Consider the following 13,437-nt stretch of genomic DNA (forward strand, 5'->3'; position numbering starts at 1 on the left):
AGCACCTCTGTTTCCAAGATGGCAGAGGTCTGGAGCACACTGGAGGAGCTCTGGGCACCTCCCAGGGGAGGTGCAGGTCAGGGGAGTGGTCACTCCCCATTCCTTTGTCCAGTTTCGCGCCAGAGCAGGGCTGAGGGGTCCCTGAACCGGTTTAGACTGGCTTATGTAGAAATGGGCACCATGTGTGCCCATGAAAGCATTTCCAGAGGCTGGGGGAGGCTACTCCTCCCCTGCCTTCACACCATTTTCCAAAGGGAGATGGTGTAACACCCTCTCTCTGAGGAAGTCCTTTGTTCTGCCTTCCTGGGCCAAGCCTGGCTGGACCCCAGGAGGGCAGAAACCTGTCTGAGGGGTAGGCAGCAGCAGCAGCTGCAGTGAAACCCCTGAAAAGGCAGTTTGGCAGTACCCGGGTCTGTGCTACAGACCCGTGGGATCATGGGATTGGGCCAACAATGCCAGGATGGCATAGAGGGTGCAATTCCATGATCATAGACATGTTACATGGCCATATTCGGAGTTACCATTGTGAAGCTACACATAGGTAGTGACCTATATGTAGTGCACGCGTGTAATGGTGTCCCCGCACTCACAAAGTCCGGGGAATTGGCCCTGAACAATGTGGGGGCACCTTGGCTAGTGCCAGGGTGCCCACACACTAAGTAACTTAGCACCCAACCTTTACCAGGTAAAGGTTAGACATAGAGGTGACTTATAAGTTACTTAAGTGCAGTGTAAAATGGCTATGAAATAACGTGGACATTATTTTACTCAGGCTGCAGTGGCAGGCCTGTGTAAGAATTGTCAGAGCTCCCTATGGGTGGCAAAAGAAATGCTGCAGCCCATAGGGATCTCCTGGAACCCCAATACCCTGGGTGCCTCAGTACCATATACTAGGAAATTATAAGGGTGTTCCAGTATGCCAATGTAAATTGGTGAAATTGGTCACTAGCCTGTTAGTGACAATTTGGAAAGAAATGAGAGAGCATAACCACTGAGGTTCTGGTTAGCAGAGCCTCAGTGAGACAGTTAGGCATCACACAGGGAACACATACATATAGGCCACAAAATTATGAGCACGGGGGTCCTGGCTAGCAGGGTCCCAGTGACACATAACAAACATACTGAAAACACAGGGTTTTCACTATGAGCACTGGCCCTGGCTAGCAGGATCCCAGTGAGACAGTGAAAACACCCTAACATACACTCACAAACAGGCCAAAAGTGGGGGTAACAAGGCTAGAAAGAGGCTACTTTCTCACAGTTGCTCTCGCTAGAATGGTGAGGGTTTGCAGTAAAGTTGCCCTCGCTGGAAGTGTGAGGGGTTACAGTAAAGTTGTCCTCGCTGGGAGTGTGAGGGGGTCACAGTAAAGTTGTCCTCGCTGGGAGTGTGAGGGGTTACAGTAAAGTTGCCCTCGCTAGAAGGGTGAGGGATTGCAGTAATGTGGCCGTTGCTGGAAGTGTGAGGGCTGGCAGTAAAGTTGTCCTCGCTGGGAGTGTGAGAGGTCACAGTAAAGGTCCTCTCGCTGGGAGTGTGAGGGGTCACAGTAGAGTGACCCGTGCACACCCCTATCATACCCTGACCTGACTGAGCGCACCTGTGAGGCGGCAGGGGCCGCCGTCAGCTGAGCTGCTGCTGTCAGTCCCACGGAGGGCGGGGCTGAGACAGGAGGGCTGAGACAGGAGGGAAACAAGCAACAAACCGAGAATCTGCCGGAAGCTCCGGAGCCTGTGAGAGGCAGAGAGATAGGAAAGAGCAAGACTGCGAGGGACAGCAAAGAGAGCGGGCTCCCTGAGACAGCACGGAGCGCAGACAGTCCGGAGACACCAGGGCCACGCGAGACAGCAAAAAGCAGACTGCCGACCAGGACATCTCTGGTAAAAGAGAACTAACGCTTGGAGCTGAAGTAGAGACACCCACTGGGAGACTGAAGTGGTGGACACCCTAGAGGGGCACAGGTGCCCCGACACATTGTGGAATCCGGGACTCGCCTGAGGTACAGACTTCCGGTGAAGACAGGACCGTGGGAGCCCAGCGTGCACACAGCCAGAGTAGCCGAGGAAGCACCTTCGAGTTATAGACAGGAGACTGAGGGCGCTGGAGTACCTGGGGAAGGAGGGAGAGATACAGAGACTGACTCCCGTGACGGCTAAACATCAGAAGAGGGGGTGTGAGAAGAGCCGGGGAGCTCGAGGCACCACCGCCCTCAGGTGACAGACCCGCAAACTCTCACAGCAGAGGATCCTGTGAGACGGAGGCTCCCGCGGGAGAGGCCCCGACCTCGCGCTGCCCCCCTGACTGCAGGCTCCACCGAGGGGCTGCGCCATGTGGGACCCCGGGGACTTCGCGCGCTGCTGGCACGAGCAGTTCCCCGGCTGCCCTGCCCCCTGCATGGATCTGCACTCGGCCCCGGACTTGGAGCGCGAACTGGAGAGCTGCCGGGGGGCCCTGCGCCTCCTGCACCAGCAGCTGGAGCGGGAGACCTTCCGGCTGCGCTACCTGGAAGGGGCCCTGGAGCGGCACAAAAGGGGCCCCAGTACCGACCCCCTGCACGCGGCGTCCTCGGGACAAGGAGGCCCCGAGAAAGGAAGTGAGGACTCGAGTGTGCACAGAGGGTCTGCCGAGAACGGGGGCTGTCACGTCAAAACAACCGAAAAATGTGCACCAAAGCCACAAGGTGTAAAGGAAGGGGAGATCCAAGTGGAACCGGCGCCAGAAGGAAAGACAACGCAACCATCTTCAGAAAGCAGACAACCACCACCCCTGACGGAGAATGAGGACACGGCAGAGGCACCCGGGCAGTGCGGGGGGCCGCCAGGGGAGTTGTTGAGGGATAGCGGAGAGCAGCCAGTGGACTTGAGAGTGATCGGTGGAAGGCAGGAGCCCCAGGGGGAGATGGAAGAGCCGCAAGTGACAGAGACGGAGACTGGAAAGCAGCCAGAGACCGTGGAGGAGACCGCGAAGCGCACTGTTCCTCTAGGAGATGTCAGTGAAAATCCTGCTCCCGCAGGGGAGCCCCGAGGACCCTCGGTGCCACAGAGGGAGACTGGAGAGGAGCCTGAGTCCCTCGAAGGCGCCGAGAAGCAGAGGGAGCCCATGAAGGAGACTAGGGAGAGGCCAGATCTGTCTCCCACTGAGATGAGCCACCAGGCACAGCCACCCCTGAAGGTGAGGGCTGTGGTGATTCCCACCATTGAGATCACCCTGCAGCCACAGGCCCTGGAAAAAACCGAGAAGACAGAGAGAGAGGAGATACCACCTGCAGAACGCAAAGAGCAGCCAAGAATTCAAATACAGACAGTGCAGACAGGGCAAACCTGTGACCAGACTCATGATAGTCCAGGTGTGGCAGGGGTTCCTCCCCCAATAGATCACTCAGGAGAGCAGAGGCTGCCTGCCATGGGAACTATTGAGGTCACATCACAGCTCCCGGGTGAGACAGGGGGCCGGATGCCCCCCACAGAGCAGATGAAAGAAGAGCTACTGTCCCAAGACAGTGTTTCTCAACCCCCTGGAGAATTTGTGGAGCAGGGATTGGATCTGGAAAGCGGAGGACATGTTCATCCCATTGAGGAGCTTGGGGAGCAGCCGCCTTCCTCGGTGCCAAAGCAACAATCCCAGGATAAAGACGCCTGCAGGTCTGAGGACAGCGAGGATGAAATTGACCACAATAGCAGGTTTGTGCGGGGCTACCTGCTGCCATCCATTGGGCGTCGCCGACCCCGGGACCATGAGTCGGAACGGGGCAGAGGTCGGGTGGGGAGCCCTCACCGGTGGCCACGGGCCACAGGACCACGTCAGCCCCCTGGTCCTCACTGCAAGCCCGAGGAGAGGGAGCCCATGGCCACCAAAGAGAATCCTCCTAACATGGGGATCAAACCCAGGGCAGCAAGCGAACAGGAGCACGAGGAGCCTTTTCCTCGCTCAAGCGAGCCGCAGGCACGGGATAGGTATTCTGTTATGGCCGTCCTACAGCAGCCCCACGAGGAAGAGTCCATGGCCAAAGCGATCCGGGATCATTTTCGGAAGATGAAGCGCTTCTTGCATATGCCCACCATGGAGTCCTACGTCCTGGACTCTTTAGACAAGGGCAGTGATGAATACAACAGCGAAGAAGACTGGACATCCGCAGGTAAAAGGGGTCTTTGGAGGAACCATAAGGGCCAAGGGCGTGCCAGGTCTGGGCTTGGTTATGTGCGGGGGATAGAAAGTCTATCCTGAGAGTTGCAGTGCATATTTTATTGGAGCCAGGTCGCTTTTTCAAAGGAGGTTGTCTCTTGTCTGTGTCCCAGAACTGACGTTTGTTATAAAACAAAAAAACAGAAGTATGGGCAAGTTAAATGGGCTGGATGGAACTTGACATTTCAGGGTTGCCTAGAATTAATAATGAAATGTGCCAGTATGTAAGCACTTTAAAGTGGTTCCTCGTCTTTATAGATGCTCTTGAGAAAAGAGCATACATTCCTCTTCCTATTCTCGAGCCTGCGAGCCCATGCTGGCGAACCTTCGATACATTCGGCCCTCAAACTAAGCACCGAGCTCCTGCCTGCAGAGCTTCTTCTATTAAACTATATAAGCACTCCTTCCTGCTGACTGCAGTCGACAATCTGTGTGCAACAGGTGAAAAGCCACGCCCACTCTCCCGCCAACACCCACCTCGCCTGTGCCCTTAACGTCTAAGATACTAGAAGGGCTTTTGCTCGATTTGGTCTCACACAGTCTCTCTGAACAAAACCCTTTTAAACGTGTCAGTCCCACTTCTGGGCAGTTCCCTCGTGTGTCCAGTTTAGCTCGTCCTCGGCCCTCCACCTGGCCATTGTCGGTGTCCTGTTGCTTCTCAAACCTGCAGCTTTTCTAACCACTGTTGTCCTTCTAGTCTCTGTCCTTGGTGCTTTCCTCTTGTCCTTGTACTCCACCTCTCTCGGTGGCAAACCTCCTCCGTATAGAACAAGGACATCATTCGGACGCCCTTACCACCCATTTTCAAATGGCCCTCATTTTGTCTTCATTCCTTCTTCCCATCTTCACGCAGATCTCGGATTGTCTGAATGTCGCCATTTAAAAGATATCTGGCTGATCTTATTACTGGAATTCTTCCAAAACCCAAATACTACACTTCTCTCGCGCCCCCCGCAGGACCACACCCCCCTTCGGCAATGTTCTCTTCCTGCCCACACTCAGATGCCACCCCCTCTGCAAGAAACCTTGCAGTAAAAGTCAACTCCTCTTTGCGTGGGTGTGAAAACCAGCATCTCCGCGGAAGCAGCCAGATACTAGGTGCACAATGCACCACCTACCCTTCACATAGTCAGTGCACTGATCAGTCAGTGCAGTTATTATTGGCACGATTAGTCACTGCAACTGGTTTACCACAGTGTACAGCCTTTTTCTCAGATGAACTAACCAAACTTGCAACATGGCCTTTTTTCACAAGCGGACACCCACCTGTCTTTACTGACTATAACACACCTCCCTGAATCTCTCTCCCGCCACACTCTAGCAAGAAATGTGACCCCCTTAAAGACTTCCTGCCCCTCCCACATTGAGAGTGCTGCCCTGTCTCTGACCCCTCTCCTGGAACTCACTCCGGTTATATACCCGCAACAGCCTCTCCTGCTTCATAGATCCTCCTCACCCAACCTTCAGCTTCAGTTCATCCTTCCATGTCTACCCCTAAATCGTTTAATCTTCCAGCCCCACACCTCTCATGATGGCAGCAAGGCACCCCTTACGTGTATGCTAGCCCCTTATAAATATATCTCTATATGGAAACATAGATATGTTATAACATTTCAGGAAAGTGGTCATTGGTATTGAAAGGTTAAAAGAAATTGCTACTCTGGTTCTTGCACTGTAGAATATTATGCATGTTCCACCTTTTTATAGCTCATTTCTACCATCTGTTATTAGATAGCGCTTCAGGAAACTTGGCACCCTTTTTTTAGTTCTGAGATTCCCAATGATCGGAGTCAAAATGTTCTGTCGTTGTCAAACTCAGTTTGAATGAAGACCATTCCCATGATTGAATATATTTGAAACGCGTGCAATGATTTTAATAAAACCTCTAGAAATGATGTTCTGCAAAAAATATCCTGTGACTTTACTCGATCCAATGACAACATATTCAAGGGAAACGTGTGACCGGCAGTAACAGGTATGATTACATGTCCAGTTACAGGTCGCCATCAAGCTGGTCTTGGTTTATAACTGTGACCTGTACAAAAATCACTTCTGTCTTTTTGGGAGGAGAGGAGAGGGAAGGTGCCTTGGATTAGAAGTTCTGCCAATTGCCAGGTCTTGTTTGCAGTAACGTGGGGTGTTTGCAGGGTCTGTTGCAAGTTTTAGAAACAAAGTATACTACATCATGTGTTGCATTTAGACATTCATTTGTGATACATTGAATCAATGAATCCTCAAATTAATACTTCCTTGTCTGCTATTGGATGGATTTCACAGTTGTGTACACAGTGAAGAAGAGTGTGATGATGTGAATAATCCCTGTGTTAACCATCTTTATAGGAATTTCGTTACAAAAGCAAACTTTTTTTAATTTGTCCAAAACCGTATTGAAAAGTTTGGTGCACGTTGACTAGCAGAGGCCAAAAGTATATTCCACAAAAAAGGCCATTGTAACTTGCACTGGGCAGTCACCAGTGCTAACTCTTTGCATTTCGTTTTCCAGACCAGAGCAGAGGAAGTAAATACAGCTCTATGAAGCATATTATAGAACAGGTGCCAAAAGTTTAATTTCCCACTGGAACACCTGTGGGAGTTGTTGCTGAAGTGCAGATAGATTTACACCAGACGTGAAGCAAACATGGGCTGCGGCCATCTTAGCTCCTGTCTTTGGTTTAATATAAATTACCCTAGCCTTTCCTTCGTTTTTCAGTGTACAGAGATGACCACTGAGCTGTTGGTCATCTTTAAATTTGGCAGGCTAAGTACTGTTGATGGCGGAGGTCATAACTTCTACCATGCCAATGGAAATTACTTGGTCTGCCAAACTCAAATTCAGGCCATAATTTAGTTCCTGAAAAGCTGTGCTCAAATTAGTCAAGCAGGGAGCTAGGTATATGGTGGATTCCAAAAAATAATCTTTTCAATTAAAATTCCCATGGTGAATTCTTTACAAGGAACCTTGAGCACCACTGCTGGGGGTCATGCCTATCATGTACTGGTGCAATGGACCTAGCTACAGGATCTGGGTGAAAGACGTGACCTGTGCCCAGTTCCTCATAGGCATCGCTGAAGATCACACCAACACTCAACAACTTCTGGGCACAGCCGCTGTTCATGGCCGCTTAGTATTGGGGGTATGAGGCCTTCCTAGCACAAATGTGCTGTAACTCTAGGGCGCACCAAGATTTTTTAAATTAAATAATAGCTGCGTGTTCTCTTCCTTCCACTTCTATTTACAGTTTTCTTTACATTTTTGCAACTTCACTGTACTATGATAGTAACAATGTACTGAGCTTTGATGTTAAGCAGAAGAATAACTTTTTGTTAGGTCTGGTATGACAGCCCAGCTGATGCACTGATACCAATTTCTTAAAATACACAAAGTGAGTTTTGGCTCTTTCTAGAGGAGTACAACTTGCAGTTCATGCAACAGGCTATTTGGTAGCATTCCAGAGAGTGCGCCACCGGAATGCATGAGGGACTATTTTACATCGGTAAAATACCCTCAGTCATCCCGCTGTTTGTCTCATTTAATTCTTTATGTGCTTTGTGCATTTTATGAGGACAGCATTTCTTTTTTTTTTTTTTTTTTTCACCCAGCATTGCAAAGCTAAAAGGGCAGTTTTACAGTGATATGCAACATTTAAGCGTGCAACAGTGATAACGTTTGTTATAAACCTTGGGGGCTGCACTGTTCCTTTCCACAGAAAAATGTTTTCATATTGCAAATGCACTGGGAAGATTTTTTACTTTGTGCAACATTATATTGCCATGTCGCCTCCAAGCCTAAGAGATACTGTTACGTGTTCTTGTTTGTGAGCTGTGTTGCAGTTTCATGTGTTTTTGACGGTCTGTAACTTCCTGCGGGCTGCACCTTCGTTGCTTTGCAGTTTCACAGTCGGATGGTTTCCCCTGGGCTTTGAGCTGCATTGTGGTTTTGTTTCATCAAAGCTTGGCGTTTCTCTTCATCTTCCGCTGCATATTGTCACCGAGTCATGCGTCGCACATGACATATCTATTTTAGTACATGTGCAGACGAGGCTGTTGTGTGCTGTTCGACTTGATGTGTACACCTGTCAGCAGATTTTGAATTTAGTAAACTAGAAGTATGGGCGGTGTTTGTCTGACTGCTTGAAGCGGCTGCACAGGAGTAGGTTTATTTCACATATCAGTGACTTGCAGCAGCGTTCAGATGATTGTAAAGGTGGGCGAGGGGGGTCAGAGCCGCGTTACCATTCTTACTCGGCGGCTCGGAGTAGGCAGGAAGTATTCACATTAGATCCAGATTAAACATGGTTTGAAAACCCCCGTCATTATGAGTTTTCTGTCTTTGAGAGGTACTGCCGCACCTGTAAATACCACAATTACCAGGAAGATGTTTTACCTGCACTTCTGAGTTCCAGTCCTCCAAATGGGGAATAACCCAAGATGTTTTAAGACATGAGCAACGTGGACGATTGCTAAGGTCCCCCATCTTCTTGGAGTCCTCTGGTTACTTTTCTCTATATCGCCTCATCCCTTTTCATCTGTGTCAGTCTCTTTTGCTCTCTCTGTTTACCTCTACCTCAGACTCTAGCTCTCTTTCTCTCTCGACCCAAAGTCATTTTAAGGATTTTGGGGCCCCTGCCAAGAAAGATTTTAGCTGTTTTTGTGTGACCCATTTCCTGCAAATATAATTTATCACTCAGTATTATCTGTCATCCTGAGTACTTCAATTACCAGGAAATGGGTTATAAATGTTAATTGTTAAACTAGTTGCGAACAGGAAACTCAAAAAAAAAAAAAAGCCAGAGCCACAAAACTTCTTAAAATTACAGTTAGGATAACCTAGCTCATACTTTCTCTTGTTCTGAGATGCGAAGCAGGGATTATGCAGTATTTTACCTTCACAAATTCCACAAGGTTTTGTATACCTTGTGAAATTTTTACAGAGGAAAACATGTGTTATTGTTGTACATATTGTCATCCCAGTGGAATTGGGGTCTCTGTGGGTATGCCATTATCTGAAGTCTCCTCCAAAATATGAAATTGTAAAAAGTCTTCAAAGGGAAGGCTGCAAAAGATCAGACTTAGGGGCTCATTACAAGTTTGGCAGTCCCAACGCGGGACTGCCAAACTCACGGGGAGGACGCCTACCGCCATGGCAGTGGCGTTCTCCCCTCAGGTCCTACCAAAACTTTTCTGCAGATCTGACCCGGCTGACTGGTGGATCCTTGCAATACAGCGTTCCTACCAGTCAGACCGGCTGGAACGGTGCTACGAGATAGCAAATGACTTCCTTAAAGAAGCTGAGTGCTATCTGGTAGCACAGAGGGGGCCGACCAGCACCCTAGAAATGCGCACTGTCTGCATAGCAATTGGGAAATGAGGATTTTTGAAATTGTAATTGCAGTTATTCTTGTTATAATAACGCTATCCATTTTGAATAAATTGAGTATGTGCATCATCTAATGTGCTTGCAGTAATAAAGGCATTGTCTATTCTTACTCACTTGATACTATAGCAGATAATGCGAGATATGACAATAATGAATTAAAAATGGATGTTATTTGACTGTATGCTATTGAGTTGTCGTAGGGGTTTTGACACCTGGTGAAAAATGGGCCTTGTGAATGTGACTCCACCTATGTGCCTTAACTTGTGCTAATATTGCACTTCTGCCTCAGCCAAGCAGATAATTAGATTGTCCATCTGTTAAACAGGCAGTTACGAAAGCAAGGAAAGAAAGCTTACTTTGTATTTTCTGTTGCAGTCCAGGCAGGATAATATGCCTGACAATTCCATGCCATGAGCAACGTGGCTTTGATGGCTGAAAGGGAGCTGTTCTCGGATTCTGGCAATTCTCTTACTGGTCCCTCAACAGAGGTTCCATAGAAAAATTAAATGTGTGGGGTAAGGGGTACTCTCAAATAAGGGTAGATGTGGGTCTGTCAATCTCCTGATGCAATCCCCTGAAACTTCCAGATTGGCAACTTCACCATCCTTCTAGAAGCTCTGAGGAGAGGACTGTGGGAACTGGGCAAATGTCCTGTTGGTGGAATATCAGAGAATATAAACTTTTGAAGCTGGTTTTAGAGATAGCTCCTTTTTATCGCTGATATTGGTGCTGTGCCAAGAGGATATTGGGCTTATGGGCAAAGGAAGATGACTCACACTAGAGTTAAGAAATTGCTGTCCCCAGGCAGGAACTAAAAATGAGTAAGTGGGTGAGTAAATTAGTTCATCGGGAATGACTGAGGGCATGGCAGGGTGAAGCTTTGATAAGCAGAATCAAAACTGTTTTCAACTATATTTATGAAGTGTGCAAATCTTTTTGAACCAGGTACTACAAAACATACGAGTATGTTTTGTTGTGGTGGGATACTGTAAGACTAAGCAGTCCAAATTGAGGAAGGAACTGCGCAAGGCAATTTAACCTCACCCTTGTCCCAAAGTGTCCCATACTACTGGTGATTTATGCCTTGACTGGTCTACGATTGAGCCATGTTGAACTTCTAAAAGTTATGAGAGACCAGAAAGGCCCATTTTAACCCTCCCTCCAGTGTTTATGTATAATTTTATGACCAAAGTACCTCATATCCTTTTGATACTATCACACAGCGCCTATTTTTAACCAGACTCTATTGTTAAAACCAACAAGACCCTATAACAACCCAACCGCGCGCCACTCATGGTCTTGGGCCGTGCGTGGTGGGAGTTGGCGGTAGGGCCTGCTGCCAACCCCATATAACCACTCAACCTGTCGCCACGCACACTCAGTCCTTCTAGACTTTGATGAATGATATGCTTCAAATGAGATATTTTAGGATACATTGAAAAGAAAAATGTATTTGTCAAGTAAAAATAGTGCCATCAAATTTCGGTATATAATTTAAATATTTGAATTTGAAAAGTAATTAAAGCAGGAATGTGACTACTGACATACCTAGACTGGAACCCTCAACCTACAGGATGAGAGCCTTTTTTGATGGCAAAAAGACGTAAATGTTCCATCGCCAGCAATGTTTAACAGTCAAAACACAAGTAAATAAACAGACACACTGCCATGCGATACCAGGATTTGAACCTGCTACTGAGTGACAGTCCTAGAGCTTTACTAGTTGGCCCCCAGTGACTCTGCTATACTGTGCATTCAAAGTGACAAGCAAGAAAGATGCTTGCTGCCAGGAGAGGACTCCAGGGGGAGCTTCAAGGACCCTGCAGTCATAGCTGGCTGTGGGAGCTGACATTTGTCCCAGATGCATGGAGCTGCTTTAAATAGCAGCTCCCTGCTTGCAGGAGCAATGGTTACATCTGTTTCCCTGCATGCATATTTGCGCGCAGGGAAGCAAATCAAAACTCCACTTTCTGCATGCATGAGCTGTTTGACAGCTCCCACTTGCAGAAAGCTGAGTTATGTTTGCTTTTGCTTGGTGGGAACTACCAGCTCCCACCACACAAAAGCAAGGAGCAAGAGCAGGCCCTGGGGTGCGATGGTCCCTAGAGCCATCCATGGCTCCATGAGGAGGACTGTGCGGCCCCCCTACATAGTTAGAATTTAGCCCCTGGGAGGTGGTCCCTGGGGCTCGGGTGGCCGCAGGGGCCATCCTCATCAATTTAAATATATTTGTCCCTGGGTGGTGGTCCCCGGGGTGCAAAGGGGCTGCTCAGGTCCCACAACCATTATTGTACTTTGCCTTGGGGATGTGCTGGGGCGGGGGGGCTTTGTGGTCCCCCACATACTATATTGCGCTTTGCATGGGGCAGGTGGTGGTCCCTGGGACTGCAGGGGGGTGCGCATGGGCCCCCTGCATCAATTTAACAACTTTTGCCCGGGGAGGTGGCAGTCACAGGGACACGGGCAGGCCAAACTGGCCTGCCAGCATAAATAATTTGTAGTACCCCAGGGAGGTGGAGGTTGCCAGAGCTGCAGTGGGGGGCAGGTGTGCCACCCCCTCACATTAATTTAGCAACTTTTGATTCGGGGAGGTGGCAGTCCCTGTGATGCAGGGGGTTTGTGAGCACCCCTTGCATAGATAATATACAGTGCCCTGGGGAGGTGGCAGTCCCCGGGGCTTTAATAAGCTGTAGGAGTGGGGGACCACATGCTCCCCCCTTCTAGTTTTCCACATTGCCCCCAGGACCTGGCCCACCCAGGGACAATATTAAAAGCAAGCACAGGAGACCCTGCTTGCATTTTTTCACTGTGATTAAAAAATAATACTTTTAAGCCTTGGGTGGTCTTTGGGGGACCCCTGCACAAAGCCTAGGGAGGTAGGGTAGCAGTACCTTTCCCCCTTTTCGTTTTTCTTCTTTTTTTTTTTTTTTGAGACTCGGCTGAAGCCAAACATTATAATGGCTGTCAACAATTCATGGTTGAAGTGTTGGTAACCAATCAGATTTCGATTGCACGAGATCAGGAGTATTTGCGAAGCCTTCATGCCTCCAGATATACAAATTCGATTTTCTTTTAATGTTTCAAAATCTACTGAACGGATGTACACAAAAGAACAAAAAGCACTCTTTCTCTCAAATTTGGTGTAATTCCGTCCGGCAGTTCGGGCTGTAGTCTTCCCTAAAATCTTTACGGTAATTAACACGGGAAATGCACTATTTTTTACACCCCCCCTTTTTCCCAAGGCCCTGAGTGACGGATCATCCCAAAACTTCCCATGTACAATAAGATTCTCTGGCACACATTTTTGGAAAATTTTGTGAAGCTTTGTTAAATGGTGGCAAAGATACAGGCAAGTCAAAAAATGCTTTTTTAATGGAGACTAGGCCCTAACTATACCTACCTACTGGTGACCAGCAGTAGGTAATATATATATATATATACACACACTCATTGCCTGTACCTAATGACTGAAATCATATAAAAAATGTGTATAACAGTCACTAGTGTTCTAGTCAACTTTGTATAGCAGGAGGACCCTCCATAATTACACCTGTCAACATTCACATTGTCCTATTTTGTGCTAAGCTAACATGATATATTATCATTACTATGTGAACTTACCCCTCGAGAGTTACATTTTAGGTATCTCAGTTCATAAGATATTTCCGGACCTATCGGAGTACGGCATAATATTAATTTCTCTGGATATATATATATATATATTTTTAAAAAGCTTGTGTAAATTCCCTCCATCTAATATATAGTTGGATCAGTATATATTTATTGCAATTAAGATCTTACCCAGAGTCTGCCATAAATTCACTAATGATGTGGTTCTTTGAAAAAGTAAATTAATCATCATTCATCATGCAAGCTATTGCAA

General features: G+C 47.9%; 1 protein-coding gene across 1 annotated transcript in view; it reads left to right on the top strand.

Annotated features, from left to right (window-relative positions):
• Positions 1 to 2,188: 2,188 nt before the first annotated feature.
• Positions 2,189 to 13,437, top strand: part of ABR (ABR activator of RhoGEF and GTPase) — an 826,710-nt gene continuing 815,461 nt past the window's right edge. The window contains exon 1 of the mRNA XM_069226275.1: positions 2,189 to 4,130. Coding sequence (XP_069082376.1) covers positions 2,324 to 4,130 — 1,807 coding nt within the window. The 5' untranslated portion in view covers positions 2,189 to 2,323. The remainder of the gene's footprint in view (positions 4,131 to 13,437) is intronic.

Source organism: Pleurodeles waltl, chromosome 3_1 (genome assembly GCF_031143425.1).
Source record: "Pleurodeles waltl isolate 20211129_DDA chromosome 3_1, aPleWal1.hap1.20221129, whole genome shotgun sequence".
NCBI classification, from domain to species: Eukaryota; Metazoa; Chordata; class Amphibia; order Caudata; family Salamandridae; genus Pleurodeles; species Pleurodeles waltl.